This window comes from Bos javanicus, chromosome 17 (genome assembly GCF_032452875.1).
Source record: "Bos javanicus breed banteng chromosome 17, ARS-OSU_banteng_1.0, whole genome shotgun sequence".
NCBI classification, from domain to species: domain Eukaryota; kingdom Metazoa; phylum Chordata; class Mammalia; order Artiodactyla; family Bovidae; genus Bos; species Bos javanicus.
The window spans coordinates 60,836,025-60,862,254 of NC_083884.1; the positions used below are offsets into that span (position 1 = coordinate 60,836,025).

General features: G+C 50.0%; 1 protein-coding gene across 1 annotated transcript in view; it reads left to right on the top strand.

The window, feature by feature from the left end:
- The first annotated feature begins 2,621 nt into the window (after window positions 1–2,621).
- The window catches only part of TBX5 (T-box transcription factor 5), a 49,937-nt gene continuing 26,328 nt past the window's right edge, over window positions 2,622–26,230 (top strand). Inside the window, exons 1-7 of the mRNA XM_061384915.1 lie at window positions 2,622–2,704; window positions 4,387–4,571; window positions 6,249–6,343; window positions 8,469–8,588; window positions 9,442–9,589; window positions 13,558–13,710; window positions 22,175–22,266. Coding sequence (XP_061240899.1) covers window positions 4,425–4,571; window positions 6,249–6,343; window positions 8,469–8,588; window positions 9,442–9,589; window positions 13,558–13,710; window positions 22,175–22,266 — 755 coding nt within the window. The 5' untranslated portion in view covers window positions 2,622–2,704; window positions 4,387–4,424. The remainder of the gene's footprint in view (window positions 2,705–4,386; window positions 4,572–6,248; window positions 6,344–8,468; window positions 8,589–9,441; window positions 9,590–13,557; window positions 13,711–22,174; window positions 22,267–26,230) is intronic.

Sequence of the window (26,230 nt, forward strand, 5' to 3'; positions counted from 1 at the left end):
GGTTGCGCAGACCCCTGGAGGGAGTTGTAGGGGAAGTCGGGGATTCGAGAAATCAACATCCCGCCACTGCCCCCCAATCGAGCGTGACAGCGCGCGGGCCGGTTGCGTGACTCGTGACGTCTCCACGTCCTATAGGTGCAGCGGCTGGTGAGATAGTCCGTATCGCCTGGTCGCCTCTTTATTTTATTGGGGTATGCCTGGTAATAAACAGTAATATTTAATTTGTCGAGGACCACAAACCAACTTCGAGCTGGGAGGTACCTTACTACCCTTGACAGACGCTGGAAGAAGGCTTGGCCTAAAAGGGGTCTCTCTTGGGGGGTGGGGGTCCTTTCCAAACTCTCCACCTGAACACACCCTTCCCAGCGAGGCGTCACTCCCCGCTTCTGCGCTGGAAAGAAGAGGCAGGATTTTTGGAGGTGAGTTTTGCTCTGGGGGTGGGGGGTATAGGATTGCCTTAGCACTGGCCTGCCTACCTTCCCCTGGGTTTACCGCCCCAGCTTGACCCCGCCGCATGCCTCCTCTCCCAGCCTCCCGATTTTTCGCTATCTAGATAAGAATGCACTCATTTTGCTCCCAGTGTCACCGGGCACGAACAGATTCTCTCTTGAGATCTCAAAATCCCAATTTCGCTCGGTGGCCCTCAGGATCTGCACTTCACAAACTAAGCAAGTCTGGCCAGGCAATTACTCGGGAGAGTACAGATTGTCCCTCTCGGGAGGGGCCTGCAGATTATTTATGGGAATTTCTTTTATCCTCAAATCTCTAAGAATTTAAAGGGATTGGAGAGCTCTTTCTGGATTTCCCCTTCGTTTCTGTCAGAGATGCTTAGATGCCGGTTCCTCCTAAAACCATGTTTGTTTTCCATCTTTGGCCGAGGGTCGCCCCCTGAGCAAGCCCAAAGTACTCTGAGCTGACGTTTTGGAAGGGTGAGGGTGTTTTCACAAATAAATAAACTGTCTCGGGGAAAGGCTGTTTGAAAGCAAACCTGGAAGGTGGAGTGAGAACTCTAGAGACTGCTGGGCTTGGTTTGCTTGCTGGTTGCCCCGATTTTAGGGTTGCACAGTCCTCCACTCTGGAATTCTGCAGCGATGCGTCAGGCCTGCCCTGGGATTGTAGTTCCCAGGAGCCACAGAAGATCACACTTCTGTGGTCTTCTGAGGTGGCCTCCGATCTCCAGGGTGGTTCTCTTGCCTCCACCCTTCTCCCCAGACCTTGGCCTGCAGGCCTGAATCTCTAGACCAAGCCTGAGTAAAAATCAGGGTGATGGATATACGAAGGAGAAATAAAAACAGGAACCCTGACATGTGTTCCAAGCACTAATTCTTGATTTTCCAAGCTGGGTCTGCTCAGGCTAAGACCTACTGACTGTGTTTACGCTTCTATTGACCTCTTCAACTCGACCCTCCAAATAATACATTTCAGACAAGGGGAGGGCAGAGAGAGGAGCCGAGTGGAGATGAAACCCCAGCCAGCCCCCAGTGACTGTTTGATTATTTTAATAAAACTGGGCACTTGCCTATGTACACCTCCAGCCAGGGAGGTCTGGTGGCTCTGGGGGTGGGGGGGGGGGGCGGGGGGGAGCCCAGGGTAATTTCTGGGCATCTTTGATCTCGGCCCCCATCCCAACGCACCTTCACCCTGCCTTCACCCCGGAGTCGCCTAGAGTCGGGGTGATGAGTGGGGAGGGGGGAGATGTCAGGGCGGCTAGCGGCGGCAGGCTGGGCCAGGGGAGGTCAGGCAGCTCTCCTGTCTTGAGGTCAGCGGCAGAGAGAGAACGCGGGCCAGGCTGCAGAGGAGGCTCTCGGCGGGTGTGTGCACGCTTGGTGCGTTCAGACTCCCGTTCTCCGCACCGCCCGCGACACCGAGATTATTTACCCCGGCAGAAGGCGAGCGGGTTTGCGATGATTTGTGCAGGATTTTTTGCAGCCACCGAGCCGCGCTCAGAGAAGCCGAGATGGATGGAGGTTGGGAAGGGGGTGGGAAGAAGGGGGGTGCTCTCGAGGTCTGGGTTTGAGACTCGTGTTGTGATTTGAGTGTTCGGGAAATCTAATGGAAAAGGTGGTTGGGGGAGGGAGTGGGATGGGAGAGGGAGGGGGGAGGAAGAGAGGGAGGGAGGAAGAGACAGACAGAGGCAGGCAGCGTGCAGTGGGAGCGAGTTGGATAGGCAATTTCAGTACTCTGCAAGCATCAAGGCAGCCCAACGTCACTGAGCTCAGCTGAGTCGGCTTGTATTTCTGAGAGGGGGAGAGGGGGAGAGAGAGAGATAGACTCTTACCTCGGATTCCGGAACTTTAACCCTGAAAGCCGCGCTCAGCAAGGACTTCAGCCATTCCCAGGCTCCCTCTTGTCTCCCAGCTTTCCCCCCCTGGGGGTGCAAGGGAGAACCGGGCACCGAGATTGGGGGTGCTCCGGGAGGCTGCTGTTTTGGCGTTCTTGAGAGCCCTGCTGGCGCCTGACAACTTGGAAGCCTGTAGGGAGAGTGAGCGCACGGCGCAGGAGGTGTGTGTTGGATTGTGGGCAGTCGCTGCGGCGAGGCTCCCGCGGTGGGTGCTCCCTTTGTAGGCAGCGGTTGCCGCCGGTCCGGGGAAGCAGTCTCCCCCGTAGACCCCGGAGCCACCATGCCCGTGCCCCCGCCTCGCCGCCGGCTTCCCTGCTAGGAGTCAGAAGGAATGTGGTGAATGCACCGGCTTCACCGAGCGAGGTAACCGTTCCGCCGATGGCCCGGGAGGCTGGGGAGGGAGCCCGCTTGCCGAGGCGGCTCGGGGAGGCGCGCAAGGCGGCTCTCGAGCCTGGCCCGGGGATTCTGCAGGGCCTGGCTCGCCAGCGATTTTCCGCGGCCCGGAGCTGCCCGGCGCGTGGAGCCGAGGCTGGGGGAGAGGCGTGGAGGTTTGCAGGACGCGCGGCCTGCTTCTGTCAAACCGCATCTCGTTCGGGCCCGCCAGCCCCCCAGCTCTCCGGAACCTCGGCCAGGGCTCGGGTTGGGATTGTCCCCGCGGCCGGCGGGTGCAGGGGAGCGCACGTGGGGACGCCAGCACCGCTTTCTTTTGTTGTGAGCCGGCTTCGGGGCTCCCATCACCGCCTCCCCCGAACCTCAAGGGCGTGGTGAAGGAGGCGGCTTGGAAATCGTGCTTAGTAGCCGATCGCCTCCGTACCATTTCTGGGTCTCCGGCCACGGCAGATCGGGGGAGTGGGATCCAGCCTTTTGCTGGAGCGGCTGCTAAAATTGGGGGCGGCATTTCTTGCGCCTCCTTCCCAGCGTTCCCGGGTTTTGAGGGAGGAAATCCCTACTTGGGAACGTAGAAGAGATTGGAAGACGATCAGAGTATGGGGCAGGCTCCTCAGGGCTTGAACCCTTCTGCAGCTGCTATTTTGCGTGTTCCGACCTCACATGCCTGTAAAACCTGGGCCATTAGGCGCCTCGCGTCGGATCTCAGTGGCGGGTTCAACGCCGGAAGCTCAGGACTTATCCGGGAACCGCTTTGGCGTCGCCAGCCCCAAGCTTAGGCCTGCAGTTCCAGCGAACCAGGCCCGGCTGAAGCTCGGAGAAGCTCCCCTCAGTCAGGCCGCTCGACAAAACGCCCGGCTGGGGCTGGAGAGCCGAGAAAAACGTGCTCCGGAGGCCGGCGGCCCCGTGCTGGCTTCGGGCACCCGGGCGCGCCTCCTTACGAACCGCAGCGCGACCGCTTTCTCGACCTTTCTGTTTGACTCCTTTTTTATTTTTCACGTTGCTTACGACTGGGGAGAAAGGGAGGACTCTTAATGTTAAAGGACTTCTAAGTTTAAGGCCCGGAACTGATGAACGTGAATTTTCAGGACCTGGCCTCTTCTGTGAATCTTTCCTCTCCTGTTTTTGATCTTTTGCAAGAGGCGGGTTATTTCAGGCATTTTGGCTACTGCAGGGAATACTCCTGTTGCCAGTTTTCATCAACAGGGCTCTGCTGGCCTCCTGTAATTTGACGAAGAGAAAAAATTCTCAGGGCAGTAGGTTTGTGTTTTGTTTTGTTTTGGGTTAGTACCCAATGGCTTCCAAAAATACCCAGGCCTTATCTTTATTGGCTCTTCCAGAAGTCCAGACAAATTTGACGGGCAGCTCGCTTATCGCGGGGGAGCCTGCGCAGCGGAGATGCGGGCCTCGCCTCCTCCCGCTGTGACGCGGGGCTTTCGCAAGAGGATGTGCGTGGTCATAAAGTAATAGTAATGCTAAGAATAACGGGACCTTCTGCAGCCTCCTTCAGCGGGGGAAGGAGGTGCTGCGAGCTGGAAACCGCGAGTGGCAGCCTAGTAACTGCCCCCTCCTGTCACCAGAACTGTGCTTCCAACCTTCTCTTTTTCTCTCTCTGCGCCCCCCTCTCATCTGTCTGTCGCTGGCCTTCCCGTCCTCAGAGCAGGACCCCGAGCGGTCGCAGGGCCCAGGGATCACCATGGCCGACGCAGACGAGGGCTTTGGCCTGGCTCACACACCCCTGGAACCAGACGCCAAGGATCTACCCTGTGACTCCAAACCCGAGAGCGCGCTAGGGGCCCCCAGCAAGTCCCCGTCGTCCCCGCAGGCGGCTTTCACCCAGCAGGTAAGAAGGGCCTCGGGGCCCTTTGCAGAAGCCAAAGCCCCTCTTTTCAGGGGTTGAGGCGGAGGAGGAAGCGGGGGCAATGCCCATAATTACCCTTTTTCTTTTTATCCCCATTCAATTCCACCCTTCTCTGCCATGCCTCCCCAAATGCCAGTGTGTTTCTATCCGCTGTATTGTGACGACTATTTTTATGGCCATAGGATTTTTGAATCAGTGGAAGTGGTTAGGAGAGTCATAAAGATCCGGCTCTTTGGAGCCAGCGAACAAGGGTCCAGATCCTTCCTTTCCTGCTGCACGAGGTGTAAACTCGGTCTGAACGCCTCATTAAGGGCCGGGTCAGCGGCCGCTTCAGGCCGGCGTGAGCGATGGCTTGACCCCTCTTCAGATCTGCCTTAGCCTTCGCCTCCGCCTGCCTCCTCCGAGTCGCCGCCCCAGCCCCGCGCGCCGCATCGTTTGTCTGGCGTCCGGGGCCTGGAGAACTGGCGAGGCCCGGGCCGGCAGGCGGGGAGCGCGCAGGGCTGGGAGGGGAGGGCGCGGGGAGCCGCGGGCTCGCCTGGCTGAAAGCTGGGCCCCAGCCGAGCGTGAAGCCTCGCCTCTCGCTCTGCGCCCTTCACCCGGGCGCCCTGGGCGCTCAAGGCGTCCTCTGTAGACCTTGATGATTTTTAAATAGGGTGTCAGAGGGCTGGAAGTGGTTGTCTTGACCTGGAGAGATACTTGCACGTAGCTGAAACCCTTCTTTGGGATTTCGATGGCGTTCTTGGCTTTTCCATCGCTTCTCTCCTCTGCCCTTCCCATCTCAGGAATATGCCCCTATATTTGTAGCGTCGCAGAGGGCACGCATTTTCAGAAACTTAAGAGGTTTTCTTCCAGGAAAAAACAAATCTACCTATTAGACGTTTCCAAGTTATTGCAAAATGAAGACATATGTATGTATATATATGCATCAGTTTTGTAAAACTTGTAGTTGATACCAGGGATGTTAAATCGCTGTGCCCAGAATCAAAACAGTTTGAAGTGAATGAAGCTGGATGGGAGGAGGGCCTAGGAGGCATATTCATAGAGATATTTGAGATTTGATAATTAAGTTTTGTTTGGGACTGTGGCAACCTATTATAATATATAAACATTAAAAAATTTAAATTTCACCTATGTCTATATATGCACCACCATAGGGAGATTAAACACACACATATACAGTATTCTCACATCTGTGTGTTTGTGTGGACATCTGGGTGCCTACATTGGAATATCCTGAGTGAGTTTTTCGAGATTGAGGCTTTTTTTTTCCTTTTCCTTTTTCTTTTAGCTGCCTCTTGGCTAAAATGTAATTGGTTCTTTTTTTTTTTCCCCTCAGCCCCATCCTCCCCATGCACATTCTGGAATGCCCTGATGGTTGGGGTTTTTTTTTTCCTCTAGCCTTATGTTGGTGGCATTAGAATGAGACAGATCTGCACCATGGGGTTAAGACCTTCCTGGACAGAGCACACACACACAAATTCCTGGGCAGGGGCTGCTCCAGAGCCCAGACAGTGCTGGGGACTGGGGGCAGTGGTTCAGCCTATACGCCCACTGGCTTGAAGGGGAAGGAGGAGAAAACTCTGTGTTTTCAGGGTGTGTGGGGAGGGAAGGCTCATTGTCTCCAGGTCTTCTCTGTGTGACTTTTCTCTCCTCCTATAGGGCATGGAAGGGATCAAGGTGTTTCTTCATGAAAGAGAACTGTGGCTGAAATTCCACGAAGTGGGCACAGAAATGATCATAACCAAGGCTGGCAGGTGAGATGGTCTCCTCTGTGGAGGACGTGGAGGGAGCTTGTGGTAGAGATGAAGAAAGATGTGGGAGATCAGAAAAAGGAAGGAATAGAAACAAAGAGAGGAGAGAGACAGAGATGGAATATGAATATATTTTGTTTGACTCTATTGTGGTTAAAGAGGCATAGCGAATTCCCCCAGAGATCGCCATCAGTGTAAGAGAAATAAAGTACCTAAAAGATTTGATTCTTGAAACTGGGCATTTCTTCCACCTCCTATATAAGAAGACCCAGAGCTGGGGAGGCCATGCTCTCTGGATGGATCAGTAATGAGAGAAAGAAGAGATGAGATGGGAGAGCCCACGGGAAAACAGAAAGGTGCCGAGACACACAAAGATGAGAGGGGGGGCTTTGGGTTTCATGGGATCTCAGACTTGATTCCTCGCCCAGACCCTCCTTCCCATTCTCCCTGACCTTGGAGCGGTTCCAGGGTCGCACCCGATCGCCAAACCTCGGAATCGTTGAGTGTGTTCGCTACCTCTTTCATTGTTTATAGAAAGAGGCGAAGCCTTTGAAACTGAACCGGGGCTCGGCCGGGCTCTATATACAGACACCGATAAACACGGCAGTTTCGTCAAGACACTCACCCCCAGAGTTCCTCTTAAAAGCTCGCAGAGTTTTAGCTAGAAATGCGAGACTTCTGGGGGAGGGGGTAGGAGGGTCGTGCTGCTCGGTGTCCCAGCGTCTGGGTGCGCGCGGGCGTGCGTCCCGGCGCTGGGAGCACCCCGCCGCGGCCCTAGCAATGCTGGACTGGCCCTCCTCGTCCTTAAGGGGCAGAAAGCCCCGGCCTGCGTGTGAAGCCGAGGAGCCGGTAGGCCCGAGCCACCGAGTGTGTGAAGGGGGCGGATGGAGCCGCCTCTCCAGACGCCCACCGCTTCTCCAGCCCAAGCCCCCCGCAATAAACTGACAACAGTGACATTTATTATTATTTGAAATTAAACAATGTCTGCTCCCCTGCTCGGCCCCAGTGAACTAGGAGGCGCGTTCTGTTTATACCAAAGAACTCAAGTCCTCTTCCCATTCCGCCGCCGAGGAAGGAAAGAGCGGCCGGGGCCTCCTTTCCCCCTCCCCAGCCTGAGCCGACGGGATTTAACTATAAAAGGCCTGCGAAGCCTTCTGCGCCTCCGCCTCCAGGCTCGCTCCCTCGGGCAGATAAACACTGTGAGGCGAGGCTCTAAGGCCCGAGGGAGAGGGCTCCCTCACCCATTCCCGCCATCCCTTGGCGAGCCAGGTTCCAGCCACTGGTTCTTGAATCCCGATCGGCCTTGGGAAGGCTTTCGGGGCGGCCTCCATCGGAGGCGGGATGGAGACCCGGGAGTGCGCCTGGACGCGGAGAGGGAGCGGCCACGGCGCATTCGGGACTGCGGAACCTCCTTCCAAGCACCCGATCTCGCGCAGGGATCAGCTTCTTCCAAAACCAAATTTCTTCGCGGAGGGGCAAAACGTTTAGACTCTCCATGTTAGAGTGCCAGCGCCTTGGAGAAGCGGTGAAACATTTATGAATGAATTCCTGGTCGAGATTCGTGTCAGAGGTCACGCGCTGAGCCATACCCTGGGGGCAGAGGACTGGGGCCAGGATGCACCTTGTGTGGGCACCCACGCGCCGGCAGTCCCAGGGCGCACCCACCTGGGTGCTCACGTGACGGGCAGCTCTGCGCAGAAGGGCCAAAGCACCTGGCTGGGCGAAGCAGGCCACTTTTTTCCGCCCTTAAACCTAATAAGCATTTCCCTGCCCCCGAATAAGAAAGTAGGTGTCTGGCTCTGAAAGGAGCATTTAGCAAGAATCGAAATGCGGGGTCCCTTTCTGGCCCTGTTTGAAACTAGTCTCTAGAAGCTCTCTCCTCCTGGTTTCTATTTCCTCCGGTAGATAGGTGTAGTCCCAGCTTGCTTGCTCAGCTCCGGACCTTTCTCCTCCCCATAACTTGGAGGGAAACCTGGGCTGGATCTTGGCAAGTGCGGAGCAGGGGCCACCGTATCTCCTCCGTTTCTTAAAAGATACGTCGATTCTTTGCATAAAAATTTGTGGATGCGATCTTCAGAATATTTGGATTAATTCCCTGTCTCTGTCTCTCCGCCTCCGCCCCTTCTAGGCGGATGTTTCCCAGTTACAAAGTGAAGGTGACCGGCCTGAATCCCAAAACGAAGTACATTCTTCTCATGGACATCGTTCCCGCGGACGACCACAGATACAAGTTCGCAGATAATAAATGGTAGGCAACACAGTAGCAGGGTGGGAAGGGTGGGGTGGACCGTGCAAACCCAACTTCCCTCTCCCCACCGAACCAATAAACGTTGTTTTGAGCTCCTACTGTGTGCTAGAGGTTTTTGCTGCCCACGGCTCTGCATCCTCCTGACCTCACCCTGAAAAAAAGAAAGAGCAGCCAGTAGCTCCCATTTTATAGATGGGAAAACTGAGGCTCAGAGGAAGTAAAGTGCCGCTGTCTGTTGCTGGACTGGAGGGTTTGTGGATCTTTACACAGGGTATTGTTCCCAAGCGTTGGAGCTATTTCTAGGGGGCATAAACCATTAACAGTTTTTTTTTTTTTTTTATGAGTTACCTGCTTTGAACATGCCTGTTTTATGAAATTGCAAAATCCATCCGGGGTATTTGAGTTAAACAGGCAGGAGAGGAGAGGTTCATTCTTTGGGTACTTCGCTCTCCCAGCTGCCAAGAGTGCAGAGGCTTGAAGACGAAGCCCCTTTGGAAAGCCCGCAAGGATTTTTTTTTTCCCCGAGACTTTTGTGCACATCCAAGCTTTCCAGAATGCGCCAGTTGTTCGTGGGCAGAGAGATGCTGCGAGATGGAGCCCTTGGTGCTGGGGAAGGAATTAGGTGGAAGGCGAAGGAGCCAGTCAGTTGGTCGAGTGTGGGGCGGGGGGGAACGCTCACTTGGACACCGGCTCTAGGCTTTCTGGGCATCTGGCATTGTAGGTTCCCGAGCAAGACCTGAGGGTCAGGCCGTTTCCAGATCTGTCTCGTATTCAGCAGCCGTCGCCCGGCTCGCGAAGCAGCCGGCACCGCGGTGCGCTAAGTCTAGGCGGGTGGCGCCTCTCCTTGGTCTAGGTCTGTGACGGGCAAAGCGGAACCCGCCATGCCGGGCCGCCTCTACGTGCACCCGGACTCGCCGGCCACGGGGGCGCATTGGATGCGGCAGCTCGTCTCCTTCCAGAAACTCAAGCTCACCAACAACCACCTGGACCCATTTGGGCATGTGAGTACCTCCCGCGGTCCTTTCTTGTATCAGTAGGTCCACACCTCTCTTTCTCACCTTCCCCCTCCTCTCCCTCTTTTCCAGAACTTTCTCTCTCTTCCTGGCTCCTTGTGCCCACCCATGCTTCTTTCTTTGCTCCATCTCAACGCCTTGGCCTCTTTCTCCCTCTACCTTTTTGACGTGGCCTTCTTTCTTTTCCCTTTCCTTGCCTCTTTTTCATCTCTCATTCCTTTTCTCTTATTTCTCACACCTTCTAATTCTTCCTGGCTTTCTCCGCCTCTCTCCTGCTCAGGCATCTGCCCCTGGCAATCCTTCCTGTTGTCCATTAATCCACACTCTGGAGTGTGTCTTTCCCGGCTGGCTGGTGATTGAGTCCCTTGGTTCTCCTGGCTTGGGGCTCACCCTGCATCTCTGATGCCAGCATCCAGCCAACCTGCTTTTGCTGAGGGACAGGGGTTGTGGGTGACTAAAGCTGTTCATTCCGGGCCTGGAATTCCTGTTCGTTCAGCCCCATCTGTGATTAGGGACTGGTTGCAGTCCTGCAGAAAACATGGGCCCTCTAGCTCGGTGGGTACTTACTCGGCACAGATCACAAAGGCTGGACCACAGTGGGAGCCTTATACCTTACCTTTTGTTGTTGTTGTTCAGACGCTAAGTTGTATTCAGCCCTTTGCGAACCCACAGACTGTAGCCCGACAGGCTCCTCTAGCCATGGGATTTCCCAGGCAAGAATACTGGAATGGATTGCCATTTCCTTCTCCAGGAGATATTCCCAGCCTAGGGATGGAACCAACATCTCCTGAATTGGCTAGTGGATTCTTTACCACTGAGCCACCAGGGAAGCCGATGCCTTACCTACCTCCTTCCAAATCCTCTTATCATTGGGATGATCTAGATGAAAGGGAGACCCTAGGCCCTCTGCTTCCTGTTTTATAGATGGGGAGACCAACCCCCCCAGAGGCGAACTCTGGTACCCAAGCCCCTTTGAGCTTGACACTCTTGGGTTTATCTGTTTGTTCCAGTTTCCAGCTTTTCCCTCTCCTCCCACCATGCCCAGAGTGGGCAAGCCCAGATCAGGCTCTTACACCTGGAATCTGGATTGACCCTAAGAGACAGGGGCCGGGGGAACCCCCTGAAACTGCAAGATATTGCGGGTGTAGTCTCCTGCCTTCCAAGAGAATATGTAGCTCCTAGAGATCCAGTGTTCTTGCCTGGAGAATCCCAGGGACCGGGGAGCCTGGTGGGCTGCCGTCTATGGGGTCACACAGAGTCGGACACGACTGAAGTGACTTAGCAGTAGCAGCAGCAGATTCTCTATAGCATATCATTCTCTGTTCCCCAAAGAAAAACCAACAGAACATGGATTTGGGGGGAAACGTCCCTAAATCTCTTAATTGGACATGATTACCAGGACAGAACACAATCTTTGAATTCAGAGTTCAGAAACTTTAGTTTGCTGATTCCACCAAACGAGTCGGGGGTGGAACCACCCTGAGGTAGTCCCATCTCAGGGCATTTGACCCTCAGAGCAGCTTAGAGAAGAGGATGGAAATAAAGCATTTATAACTGGGAGCTCGCGGGAGGGGAGATGACCTGCCTAAGGTCACACAGCTTGTATTGGGGAAGGAGGATGTGAGGCTAGGTCTAATTCCAGAAGCGATCCAGGTCCTGCCACTCTGTTTAGAGAGAAGATCAACAAACACATGATCCCCAGTTTGGGGACCTGAGGGGCCTGGGTGCAGATGCATTTGGTCAGGAGGGAGGAAGGTTTGTGAAGGTTCAAATGAAAAATCAGGTTCCTGAGGCCTTAGGGCTAATACCCTGAGCCCACAGGGTCCAGTGGTGGAAGGGGACCACAGGTTCTTCACTGATGCTTTCAGTTCCGCTGTACACGGGGTTGGTGTGAGACCGGACTGGCCACTCTGGCAGAGCAGAGAGAAGGAAGAAGATTCATTCCCTTTCTACGCTGTAGGAAGAGATTGCAAAGGGGCAGAGTGGGTATTTTCTGGGCAAAATACTGGGGCCTCCTTTGCGTTTAAACCGGGTATTTTGCCGGCAGGGTCCAGCTAGTGGTGCATCCAAGCCAGGTGTACTCTCCAGCTTGCGTGGGGGTTGGCGCGTGGGCTGTTAGGTTTGGGAAAGCATGCTGAAGCTAGGCTTTACGTTAAACAACAGAGAGAGGACCATTTTGTAAAGGACCTGCCTGCATCTTCCCGGGACCGCATCCTTCTGGAGGCTAGGAGCCGTTGGTGGGGGGCCTCCGTGAATCCTTGGTCTGGGCTCCTTAGCTTTCCCTCTGGGGACTTGGGTGTGCCTTTGGGGTCGCGCTGGGGTAGACCCCTAGGGAAGGCGCGCGCACAGCCCCGCGCCCGGCGCCCATGTGAGTTGCAGGTCTTTCTGCGCCCGAGGAGGAGAGGCTCGGGACTCCCCAGCGGCCACGCATTCCCACCCTAAACTCCGGACTCGGAATCCAAAGCCGCCCTAATGAAATTAAGGGCCATTAGATCGCCCTCGCGCTGATGTCTCCACACTGTCCCCGGCCGTCAAAGCAATTTGGCTAAGCCGGGACGATGGCCGCGCCGGCCGGGGGCTGCGGCGGCCCGCGGGGCCCCGCTGCGTCTCTCTGTCGCCACGCCGCCCGGCCCGGCGTCGCTATCGGCCGGGGAGGCGGCCGGGCCGCGGCGGCCGGAGATTAGAGCCTCGCGGCCCGGGGGTCGGGAAGCCGCGGGGTCCCGAGCTTTTTGCGCCCCTCCCCCGGCCGGGTCGGGCCGCGCTCCCCTCCCGCTCCTCCAGGCCGATCTCAAGGGTTGGCCCAAGCACCCTGCCCCAGGGTCATCCATGCAAATAATCAAAGACACTGAGACTCCCTCTGCCGCTCAGTGTCGCGATCCTGGGGAAAAACCAGGCCAGATTTTTCAGCTCAGGAAACGCGGCGGTTAGCACATTCGGGGGGTATAGCTCTAGAACGTTTTGACAAACATTAGCGTTACCAGCCTCCCGGCGGCTGCAAACTGCAAGGCGTCAACCAGATAACACATTCGGTTTTATTCGTGAGGATGCTCGTCTTCTCTGGTTGGTCCTGCTCCAGAGAGAGAGAGTGGTGCCTGCAGACCCCTCTTGGTCTTTACTGTGGTGGTTGTAATCATAGTACAGCGGCAACAGGGAGACCCCACTGGTCCCTGAGACCCCCTCCCCAAACATGGAGAAGGTAGAAAGGAAGGAGAAAAATATTGCCCACCAAGTAGGATGCCCCAGTTCTGTTTAGGGCCAAGTCTGGAGATAATTCCAGTGGTGGATCCTGAAATGTAAAATTGGAGGAAGGGACTCTTGAGGCCACCCAGGCCCCTGTTTGGTGTTAGGCGGGGCTGTTTCTCCCCCCATCTCACACCCTCCCCCACCACTTTCCTCTCGTCTTCATTGACTCCCCTTTGCACATTATCCAAACAAAGGACCAAGCCGGTGATTTTTCCTCCAGTTCTGCAAATGCTTGGTCTCTTCTTCTGCATCTCTTTGAACTTTTTTTTGGGGGGGGAGCAGAGAAGAGGTGGTTATTTGTATGTATGTTTATTTGTTTCTGCACTCCTTTCATTCAAAAATTACTGCCCAGACTTCCTTGGGGGCACCAATTCCCCAAACTTGCTTCACTCGCATGGAGGGGGCGGGAAGTGCCCTATGTAGAGAGTTAATTTATTAAGCAAACTTTATTAAGAATTCTGATTTACTACCCCGTGTGCTTTCGGTAGATTCCTGGAATATTACTGTGGCTTTTTCAGATGGAAATTGTCATTTTTGAAATGTTTCTTTTTAATGAAATCACTGGCTTCTTTTCAAAAACAGGAGTGAAAAAAAATCAGACCTTTTTTTGAGAGTCTATATAAGGAATGTAACTTTGGGGTGGAGAGTGGGGTTTTATGGAAACAAAGGGGGTTTGATTTTTCTTACCATCTCATTTTCTTTATTATTTTTAGATTATTCTAAATTCCATGCACAAATACCAGCCAAGATTACACATCGTGAAAGCAGATGAAAATAATGGATTTGGCTCAAAAAACACCGCGTTCTGTACTCATGTCTTTCCTGAGACGGCGTTTATTGCGGTGACTTCCTACCAGAACCACAAGGTAAGCCCAGGACCCAGGAACCAGCAGGCCTGGGGTCACCTGCTTGTTTGCATGAATCCGCAGGGGGCTTCTGCTAAAACCTTAAGCCTTCTGGACACCTTTATTCCACCCTACAGTGGGCACCAACTTCTGTCCAGGGGGCTGAGGCAGGAACAGAGCTGCAGCCTAAGGATCGCAGCTGTTTGTACTGTATTCACAGGCTTGGCATGAAAGCCATACTCCCACACACTAAATGGAAATTGTCAAACCATAGCTGACTACCTGGTATCAACACTTATCCTCAAATGCAACAAGAAGTCATCCGCCTGCAGTGGTGGAAAGATCAGTGAAAAGAAAGGTCCCCTCACTGACGGGCTCGGTGCCCTTGGGTGGGGAACCTGGTGCCACCCTGCCTGGGGCCACCTTTTCTGTGGGGGGGAGGTGTCGGTGTCCTTTCCTCCTCTACTCTTGCCTTTTGGATGCATTTCAGCTCCCATCGGGGGAGGTGGCTGAGTTGCTGGAAACCTTGAGCTTGGACCTTCCCAGATGCTTTCTTACTTGTTTTGGTAATGACTGACCCCAAAGTACATACTCAAGCAAGACTAGCATTGCTAAAAGAAAAGCAAAAACTGAGAAACTTGTGTCACCAGCTGCCTGAATCGAAGTTCTGGGGACTTAAATAAGATCCTGCCAGGACACAGCCTGGTGTGGGGAGATGTGCACAAGGCCAGCTCATTGTTTCTGGTGGCTGCAGTGTTGTGTAGAGGTGGGATGTTGCAGATGGCTTGTGTCACCGTCAGAACCCCACACTGTTTGAAATTCAGGCCCCAGTTTGGTCCTTCAAAGCTTGACAGTGATGCTAGAATAAGATGCCTCTCTAACTGCAGGTCAGGGGGTAGAGATCTTGCTTGGGAGAAAGGGCTCATCTTGACTTGTTGTGGTTCATGTCTGTTCTTTAGAAACCCAAGTGCCCATAGTGGTAGTGATAGTGAAGTCACTCGGTCGTGTCCGACTCTTTGCGACCCCATGGACCGTAGCCAACCAAGCTCCTCAGTCCATGGGATTTTCCAGGCAAGAATACTGGAGTGGGTTGCCATTTCCTTCTCCAGGGGATCTTCCCGACCCAGGGATCAAACTCGGGTCTCCCGCACTGCAGGCAGACGCTTTACCGTCTGAGCCACCAGTGCCCATGGATTCATCTTATTGGCCTGGATATTATTGGCGTGGGGAGGGCAGGACTGAATGATTCCTAAACCTCGATATGGAAAGATCTGGAAGCGGGAAAGGCAAAATATAGGGGCTGGGGAGGCATCGCTGCCCCGCTCCAGGGTGGTAGACTCTTAGGAATATTGTGAAGTGATTTGGGGTTAGGGGCTGTGGGAGGGGAAAGTGGTGAGGGGGTCCACATGAGATCAGTGAGGGCGGGTCATGTGGATGACTTGCGGAGGTGGACAGGGAGCTAGGGTGCCCTCCCCCTCTACAGCGCCCACCCCTCCCCCATCTGCAAGAGAAAAGTGGGGTGGGGGGAGGCTGCAGAGGCTGTGGAGCCAGACTGGAGAGGCCAGGTTACAGTGAGAGATGGGCTTAGCACCCTAAAGCCTCCAGTCACCCCTTGAAGGTCATTTCATGCAGGCTGTGTGTTGGCTAATCCCTACCCCCAAGGAAGCCAGGGCAGTTACGAAATGCTGTGGGTAATCTCCAAATTCAGATTGTCAGTGACCAAGCCAAGCTGTGATGGATGGTCCCTTGCAGGCCACACGGCCTGTTTGGGATCCCAGGCCTTGGCAAGCTTCCTTTCAGCAGAAAACGCACTCCCTCCTATCCGCTAAATGTGATTACTTTTTAAAGGAAAAGAAGAACTTTTTATGTTATTATTTAAAAAAAATTTCTACCCACTTTAACCAATAAGAGAAAAAAAACGGTAGGGTCAAGTGCCCTGAAAGTTGCTATGCTGTTTCAGGCTAATTTGAGTCTGGCTGCTAGAAACCTGTTTCCTCTATGGCTGCTGTAAACCTATGTTTAACTTTGTGGTGATGGCTACAGGGGAAAAAAATGAAAAAAATAGCAACCAGAACGCTCAGTTCCCCATATGTGTGTGTGTGTGTGTGTATATATGTGTGTATGTGTGTGTGTGTGTGTGCATGCTTAGAGCTTCCTAGTCTTGACACAGGGCCCAAAAATATGTTGAATCTTTTTTTTTCCTGCCAGGAAAACCCAGGTTCATCCAGAGAGAGGGGACAGGAAGTGATAGACATATGAAAGCGGCCTGGTAAAGAAACACATGAGTGTTCAGGTCCTTTGGGAGAAATCCCCAAGCTTTATATATTAATAGCAAAGATCTTAGGGATTCCTCAGGAATGGGTAGATTTGGGGGACCACACAATCTTTCTCTGTTTATAGCTTTGTTGACGCGTAACTGTCATATGATAAACCACACTATTTGAAGTATTCAATTAGCTATTTGGCATATGTGTATGTCCATGAAACTGTCACTGTAGTTACTTGTGAACACACTCAACACCCTTTAGATTTTATTTATTTAAAGGTCTTCTTCAATGCACATATTTGCTCATCTATGTGTGTGGAGTGCCTGTCCAATGGGGTGTGTACATGTAAGTTTTGAACACAATCTAGGAGATTGTGTATCTAAATGCTCATGGGTCCCAAAACGTGAGTTCCCAAAGATGCATTTGAATATATGTGTGTTGGTTTTTTTTTTTTTTTCCCGCTGGTTTTTTCTTCCAGTTTTATTGGGATATAATTGACACATGTACTGTATGAGTTTCAGGTGTACAGCATCACACTTTGACTTAATGTCATGAAATAAGGACCGTGATCAGCTGAGTGATGAATATAGGTGTATTTGAGGATCACACAGGAATTACTGATCTTCTTCATTGGTTGAGCCAAGAAGCCAGGCTGAGCTGTACATACAGGGTTTTTTTTGTTTGTTTGTTTTTGTTTTTTTGAGCCAGCCTGGCATCCATAAGAAGGATTTCAAGCGCTCAAGGAGATGACTTTCAAGCACTCTCTCCTGCATGAGGTTTTCCCCACTTTTGAGTTATCAAGTACCAATAACACCTATTTTCTTTGTCAGGAGGAAGTCTAAAGCAGTGTATTTTTCCAGTTGCATTCAGGCCCCTGCAGACATGCCCCACGTGGATATATGATGTGTGACTTAAATAAGTGGGGCAGTTGGGTTGACTGTGATTTGTGGGCTCTGTTTTGTCACTTTATTGTCCCACCTGGATAGGGTGTTGAGACTCTTGGCTTTGTGGGTAAAAGCCACCTGGGCTGTTCCTCATCCTCGTGTGTTAGTGTCACAATCTGGCGGTAGATGCTTGGGTTCAAATCTATCTGACTTGGGCAAATTATTTAACTCAGTTTTCCCCATCTGTAAAATGGGAATAAGAAGAGATTTTTTTTTTTTTTTTTTGGTTATTATCATGGTGGGGATTAAAATAAGCTAATCCATGAAACGTGTAATCATGCAGAGCCCGGGTAAAGAGTCAGCACAGGTTGTTAGTGATGAGTCATGATCGACTTCATAACTGATCAGTTAACAGTAACAGGGCAACTCCATCCAAAACACAGGTTCTGGAAATCTCTTTGCCTATCCTATTTTAGAATCTGAAAAGCTGAGATTTTTAAATAAGCTCTTATTACTGTGGTTGAAACACAACTACAACTACTTTGTGGTCTAATTGGTTCATTTCCTGATTGTTCTGTCAGTCCAAGGACAGTTTGCCTGGCATTATGCTTTGGAAAGAAAAGCAGTCTGTGTGATTGAATTGCCAGGACAGTTTGGAATAATGTGGTTGTTCAATGGCAAAGTCCTGTCCGACTCTTTGCAACCCCATGGACTGCAGCATGCCAGGCTCCTCTGTCCTTCACTAGCCCCTGGAGTTTGCTCAAATGCATGTCCATTGAGTCAGTTGGAAAAATGCGAGCCACCAAGTTTTGTCCCAAAGGGCTTAGTGCCTCCAGACTGCTCTTTGCATGCAGGTACCAGGTGGAGGCAGGTATGTGGCAGGCTTCATTTGTTACACTGCCATCACACACCTGTATACCATGGGTTCCTAATGACACGGCATATTTCCTGAGCCCAGCTGTGATCCCAAGCTGGATTTGGGGGTTATTTCCCCAGATGGTTGACAGCTTGAAAAAGATATTTAAACACTCGAATCTTCCCCAGCGACGCTCACTCTGTGAAACAGGTTTTTGTAAGGTTTGTGCCGCAGTTGTCAGCAGCTCCCAGGGCAATCCCTAGAAATATTTAGGTGTTAAAAAAAAGGTCACATGGGCATTTCATTTCCCCGCTTAGGCAACAATGGCTTTGTATGCAAGCGTGTCTCTCCCTTCAATATTAACTTACTTTGCCATTAAAAGGCATTTTCCTCCTGTTTAAATCATTGTGTATGGAGCCTGTATTTATGAGGTATGAGCTCTCTGGTCAGGACCAGGAAATGAACCCCTAATAGAGAGACATAATTAAGATTTTTGGCCCTCGCGAGGGTTTTTTTTTATTTTTTTTTCCCCAAAAGCGAGAATTCACAACAATTATTCTCATTAATTTTTACAACCTCTGTCTCAGTGGTTGGACCTGGCATTTATATTTGTTTTTCTCCCCATCGGGCCCCTCCCCCGGATATCCGGTTTTATGCTGATTTTGGAGGGAGTACGTTTGTATGACGCATGGAAATCAGTTTCAGTGGAGCCTTTGGGTAGAACTCAGACATCCAGGTGTATTTGTGCCTGTGAGTGACTAGCTCCACGTTAGGAAGGGAATTTCATAGACAGAGTTATGGTAAATGAGGGGACTAGTATGAAATAAGATAGACATTTTCACCGGCCCCTAAGCTTACATGTTAAGATTTCTCAGGGGTAATTCTTGCAACCATAGCCATCTATCCTCAAATCTACAGAGCAAGGTAGATAGGTAAGATCCACACATCTCCGTGTATGTCTCACCAATTGTGCGCATCTCTGACAGCATATTTTTGGGAGGTATGGTATAAGAACAAGAATTCTTTTTCTGTTTGAATTCTGTTTGAGGTACAAGGGATTTCATAGACAGGGTTATGGTAAATGAGAGGACTAGTATGAAATAAGATAGGCATTTTCACCTGCACCTAAGCTTACTTCGAGCAGAAGTTTTTTTTGAGCAAAAGATTTTGCTGATAAAATACCAAAACCCACCCTTTTCTTTTTTTTGCTCTGAGTAATTTTTTTGTGTGGAATAGCGATGTCATGGAATAGGCATTAATTCAGCCCAGTTGCCCCACCCCTATTGTCTTATTGTTCTCAGTATTTTCAGGAGCTGGCTTCTGTCTCCGATGGGTGGGTGAGGGGCATAAAAATCGGGATAAGGGTTCCCTCCACCCTTTTTAAAAATGATCTAATTTTTACTCAACATTTTGAGAATCTCTCCCTCCTACCCCTCACCATTAAAAATGCTTTATGTTTTTATGGTTGCATTTTGCTGTCATAAAACTGGTGTGAGAAAGAAAGCCCCGCTAGGTGATGGGGCTGAGTTGAGGAGTGCACATGTTCAAGATTGTTATCCAACAAGACTTTGTATTTTAAAAAAATTTTTTTTTATTGAGATAAAGTTGATTTACAGTGTTGTGCCAGTCTCTTCTGTTTTCCAGAGAGGTTTTACAGATGTTTCTATATACTCTGAAGAGTTGATTCGAAGTCAGAAAGTTGCAGGAATGGGTTACCATGTTAAAAAAAAAAGGAAGGAGAAGGGAACGTGTATACATAGACATCCCCACGCGTAGTTTAAAAGTTTTAAAGTTGATTTTATTTTTTTGGAACAGTTTCAGGTTCATAGTAAAGCTGAGTGGGAAGCAGAGCCTTGTATAACCTCTGTCCGCTTCCCCCAACCATGTACAACCTCCCCTACTAACAGCACCCCCCACCCCCAACCTCAGAGTGGGACACATGATACCACTGATGAACCTGCATGGACGCATCATCACCCAGGGTCTGTAGTTTGCCTTCGAGCTCACTCTTGGTGTTATAGATTGTGGGGTTTTTTTTTGGTTGTGCCATGCAACTCATGGGACCTTACTTCCCTGACCAGGGATCACACCTGTGTCCCCTGCAGCGGAAGCTCCAAGTCCTAACACCTGGACCAGCAGGGAATTCTCTAGATTCTGTGGGTTTAGACAAATGTGTAATGACACGTCTTCACCGTGATGTATCCCACAGAAATCATTTCATTGCCCTAAAAATCCTCTATGCGTCTCTTGTTCATTTTCCCCTTCCTCCTAACCCCTGGCAACTGCTACTCTTTTTGCTGTTTCCCTAGTTTTGCCTTTTCCAAAATGTCATAGTTGGAATCACATAACATTTAAAAAATGTTAAGTTTATATATATTTTTATTGTGAGCACACAGACTCATATATAGTAATTTTATATTCATGACAGAGTCCTGGGGTTAGAAGGAAATGCTGTAAGACCGTGTCTAGCAGAAAACAGAATGTTCTTGCCCTCAAATGGACAAATCTGTACATTCATTAATTATGCCTAGTTTCTCAAAGCAACTTCTTGGTTTCTCGAAGTCTGTAAAGGTGCTACTGGGGGGTAGAAAAGATGGCTCTGTGCGGATCTGTAGATGATGGAACCATAGGAAAAAAATCTGTTCTTGTTCTAACTATCTTTCTATTCATCTACTACAGAAAGGGAGACTTACCTCGGTACTGGTTTATGTTAAATACTTCCGTAAAAGTGTCGGATTTTCCTTTGCAACAAAGGGAAGGCTGGCCTTCAGTGTGGAACTTTCTAGGGGTACCAGTAGAGAGAATTTGATACACTTGTTATCTTTGTATTGACTTGCACGTGTTTCCACTTTGACATATAGAAAAGTGATATAGTATATTTATAAAATAGATTTACATAAAAAGTGTTTGATTTTGGACACGTCCACAGTGGTCTATTTAAATGGATAACCAACAGGGACCTACTGTATAGCACAGGGAGCTCTGCTCAATGTTACATGGCAGCCTGGATGGAAGGGGAGCCTGGGGGAGAATGGACACATGTATATTTTATGGCTGAGTGCCTTCTCTGGTCACCTGAAATGACCACAACACTGTTAATTGGCGATATTCAAATACAAAATAACAAGTTTTAAAAGAAGAGAATCATTAAGAAGCCAGTAGAGGAAGAACAATGAAATAATACAAATATAAATAATCAATCCAAGTAAGACCAAAACTATGAAAGAATAAATAAAAAATAGTAAAAACAGAACATAATTATGACTACCTTAAATTTTAATCAGTAATTATAATTCAGTAGTTAAATTGAAAATAAACAGAATACTGGGCTTCCCTGGTGGCTCAGTGGTAAAGAATCCATCTGTCAATGCAAGAGATGTGGGTTTGATCCCTGGAGAAAGAAATGACAACCCACTCTAGTATTCTTGTCTGAGAAAATCCCATGGGCAGAGGAGCCTGGTGGGCTACAGTCCTTGGGGTTGCAAAAGAGTCGGACACGACTTAGTGACTAAACAACAACAAACAAAATACTAAGAAGTAAAAAAAGTGGTTTGATTTAATAAAAATATTAAGCAGATTAGTAGACCAAGGCTATATAGGTATAATAATGATGAAGTGATTTTTGAATGACCTCTGATGAACACTGCCTTGGTGTCTGTAAAGTGATCTGATATATAAAAATTCAATTCACACACAGTTTTTGGGACATACTTCTGGCAAACTTCATAGGGATGTACTCTTCTACCTAGATCTGCTACTATACATTCATGCTAACAGAATATGTTGATGATTTCAAGAATATGTGTGATGGACCTTGAACCAAAAGACCCCATTCTATCACTGAGTTTTAGACATGGCAACAAAAATTTCCCAGAAGAGGATTCTTTCTTCCTTATATAATTAAAGAGGTTTGGAGTTGTTAGGTAGCTCTTGTATATATTATAATTCTATATGTTGGTCTTTATTTAATTAGACACCCTCCTTTTCACTGGAACTAGCAAACTCTGTGAAAACTATGAAATGAATGTGAAATGAGGCATAATAGGATTTTGAGAGCAATAATCAAGTCCTTCCCAATGGAGATTGCCACGCTGCAGGAAACTGACATCGTGTCAACATGGTACAATTTTCCAAGGGGGTGGAGGACCAAGTGTTGAGGTCTGCATTGTGTTTGAAACACAAAATGCTATGATTGAGACAAAAATGCCAATCCGGCTGGAATGATGCAGAGTATGACTCCAATTAGTGGGCAAACTGAAACCAGGTTTTTGTCCCCCCTTTTATAGACAGTCTGATCTAGGACATTTTTCAGAGCCTCATTTTGAATGCAGTGATGGGTCCTGTTGACATGACGGGCTTAATTTGCTTCTTTGGGTTGCCAGAGACTGTGTTTCCATGACACTTATCATTAGCTGGGTCACCAGGCGGTTTTATAGCAACCAAGTGAACACGGAACTCTCTCTCTCTGCTTCCTACAGATCACCCAGTTAAAGATTGAGAATAATCCCTTCGCCAAAGGATTCCGGGGCAGCGATGACATGGAGCTACACAGAATGTCGAGAATGCAAAGGTAAGAAAGTGGGATCCTTGGCTCCCCGCTCTCTGCATCCCTTGCCCTTCAATAGCCCAGGTGAGCCAGCAGCCCCGGAAGACCAGGCACAGAGAAATGGGGCCTTGTTGCCATCGAGAGAAACGAGAATGAGCCTCTGGAATCCCACTTTCTGATAAGCCTTTCACTGTCGCCCACCAGGCTTCTCTGTCCATGGGACTCTCCAGGCAAGAATACTGGCGTGGGTTGCTGTGCCCTCCTCCAAGGGATCTTCCTGACCCAGGGGTTGAACCTGTGTCTCCTGCAGCTTCTGTGTTGTAGGCGGGATTTTTATGGCGTAAACCAAACCCTCCATGTGGTCTCCTCTATCAGACGCTCTGGAGCGTGTAGATTTGGGGAAGACTGTGTATGCGGGGACTTGACCATTTGCATCTGCCCACGGAGCAAAAGCTACAATTTTCTCCTCTTTCTCTGCTGTCTTCCTCTCTAGTGAAGTCCTCTCTCTCTTTCTTCCCATAAGTCACCGCCGATGAATGATTTTCTTTTGGCAACAGCTCTTGGTAAATGAAAGGGGAGTTAATGGCTTGATTTCCGTGGGGTGATATACAGACTTGACATCACGCGGCCTCCCAGGCATGGGGCGGGGATGGTGGATTAGAAGCTGGTGATAAAAATGGTTTGGTCTTTTTACATATCCTGTGGTCTTGGTCGCTGATATGATGAATAGGAGGGGCTGTGGCAAATGGACATAGTGGGAATTCGGTCTGATTTGAAACGATTGTACAAGCATTGCCAATTTTGTCGAATATTCTCTTGGTAGAGTTCCAAAATAACTTACCATATGGCAAGAGAATTCAAGATGCATTTTGTTCCTTTTGACCAAGAAATGTTGTTTTTTTCTTTCCATTTTGGTGGGTTTAGCATTTCAAAATAAAATGAGGTCATTTAGGAAGCTTAGTCTTATCCTTTCTGGAAAACCCGAAAAGGGAGAGTTGGGCAGATGGACACATGTACTCATTCAAAGGAGGACAAGAGACCCAAGAAGAAGAGGGAGAGAAAGGTCCCAGAGCTTTGTGGTTTAAACGTTGGGTTTGGAAATAACATGCTGTAGAAATCTTTTTCAGATAGTGGGCTTAGCAGATCTAATTTTGCATGCTTTTAAAAAATAAGTATGTCATTATCTTCAGGTCGAACGGGTACACCAGACTCATATGAATTCCTGTATTAATAACTGATTTCCTTCATGATGGTGGACTTGTAAGATGCTTTATGTGGTGAAAATAACGAAGTCCTTAAATTATTATTTAGAAACATTTTTAGCTTTACGTGTCTTCACTTGGAAGTTGGAGTTGAATTTAGCCTGTGGTCGGTGGAAAAATTGATAACAAACATCACTTGAAGGTGAAAGAGGCCAAACTATTTTCAGCTGTCGGCTCAGGGACCCACGTGTTGTGTATATGGTGTCTAAACCCCATCCTGTCCTGATGGTCATCTTGTCATCATGGCAGCTTAGCCACTGATGGACAGTCTCATCTTGGTCATCCTGCAGGTAGGGGTCCAGGCTGTGCAGCTGGGGACTGAAGGGCTTTTTCCATCCCCTACTTCTTCCCCCCTTTCCATCAGGTCCAGGGCAGGTGGGATTATGGGTTTAAGGTATTGCAAGTAGCCCCCTCAATTTTACCCGGTCATCTGGTCTCAGAGGTGCTACCTTCTTATCATGTCTCACAGTTCACCTCCTTTCTCCATCTAGGCTGCCTTTCCACCAGCAGCCTCACCTGCCACAGCCTCTAACCTCTTTAGGCCTGACACCAGCTCTGTTCCCCTCCCAGACATGTTCCAGGCAGCTGCCAAAGACATCTTGTCCCTGTGCTTGGTCGCTCAGTCGTGTCCAACTCTTTGTGACCCCATGGACTCTAGCCCACCAGGCTCCTCTGTCCATGGAATTTTCCAGGCAAGAACACTGGAGTGGGTTGCCATTTCCTTCTCCAAGGGATCTTCCCGACCCAGGAATGGAACCGGGGTCTCCTGCATTGCAGGGGATTCTTTACCAGCTGAGCTACCCAGGGAAGCCCAAAGACATCTTTGTACAGCACAAATAAGACACATTTCTTCACAGCCTCAAACACTCCTATTGCCCTCCGTGTCAGGTCCAGACACCTTGGTGTGTTTGACCACGCCCTTCCCATCTGGCCTGGCCACACCCTTCCCATCGGGCCTGGCCACGCCCCCTAGCTCTGTTCCTCCCGGTGTCCCCTCTCCCTTTCAATCAGGCTGAAGGAGTGGCTCCAAATCTGTCTTCTATCTATTGTTTTTGGCCCCGTGAACACCACGGTTGGTTAACTAAGCTCCATCTTTCCCCCCTCCCCTTCCATCTCCTGCCCATCACTAAAGCCTCCTTGTAACTATTTCTCCTTGTAGCTGTGCCTTCCTCCAGGGAGCTGCTTCTGGCCACAGACTGCCTGGTCCGGGTGTGTCTATTCCTAGGAGCCCTCACTGGTTTTCTGTGTCAGGCTGGGCACCACACTTTGGAAGCTGGTTGGACAGATGATGGGCATGGAAGCAGAGACAGTGGGGGACAGACAGGTGTTTGAGAGTTCGCATGTCAGCAATCCTGGAGTCTCTTCCTACAGCTCTGAACTATGTGCCTGGTGAGCTATTTAGGCACAGGACTCTGCTTAGGTCTGAACTCTGCCCTAACTACTCCTTAGGGTTATTGCACATTGGCTGTGGGCTTCTTCCCACCTAGGCACCTGGAGTTGGAAGGAAGGAAAGGTAATTGGTCCTCAGTAAGAGGTCAGGGATTGACATGTTGGATTGAAACTCTCAGCCTCACAGACACGTGTGTCTTTGTGGCTGTGTGAGGAGTTGCATTGGGAAACAGAGAGTTGGACTGACCACTCTCCAGGCTGGGAGAGTGGACAGGGTCATCCACCCAGTTCTCTGAATCTGTCCCCTGGCGGGGAGAAGGAGCAAAGCAGAGAGGCTCCAGTAAGGTTTGGAGTCAGACAAACCTGGGTTCAGTCCTTGCTCTGCGCGTATCAGCCCATGACCTCGGGCAAGTGATGTTACTGCAGGGGGCCTCAGTATCCTCATCTGTAAAATGGGCATAAATAAAGATAGCTTCCCCTTTCGGGAGTTCTTGTAAGATCTATGTGAGAGAGTGCCTGAAGGGTGCTTGGTTCCTAGTCCATGCTCTAAAATATGATCTGAGTCGGGGAGAACTCCTCATTACTCCTAGTTTTGCCCTTGTTCAGCATTGAGTCTGGGCTGTGGTCCCAACTCCCAGGTCACAGTTGGTAGTGACAAGTGGGGAAGATGGCTCTCCGGAGACGGCTCTGATAACAGCCTGGCTGGAACGGCGGGCTCACTGTTGATCTTGTAATCCTGTTTCCTGTCCCCCACACACCCGGTGACAGCTGGCTCAGGCAGCAAAGCGGGAGGAATGAAATTTCCTCTAATTCCAACAATCGGAACGGAGGGAGGGAGAGGGGTGGGGTGATGGAGGGCTGAACCTTAACTCTGCCGTGATCCCACGTAAATAACTTTTGGATTAGCTTGGCAAGTGTCTGGGCACGTACCCTCCTCCCCTCTCTTCACCCAGCAATCTGTGTTTGGAACATGCGGAGAGTATCTTAGTTATTTTCAACGTTTATGTATGGTTTCTAGTTACAGAAGCGATAACTACTTATTCTGAAAATGGGAGAGTGAAGGGAAAGCAGAAAGAAGAAAATAAAATCATTTTGCAAATCCTGTCTCTAGCCGACTGATTAAAATATGTGCCAAGGTTATTTGGAAAGGTTAATCTGTGGCTTAAAAACATCTTATCCTAAAAAACCAATATTTCCCAATTTGCAGGGCCCCCTCCCCTGGTGACAAATGAGATGACTTTAGAGCGTGCCCACAGATACCAGGCACATCAGGCTGATTTCATAGACAATATTGTTTAGAATAAGACTAAGTTCTCTTTTATTGACTTATTTCTTTG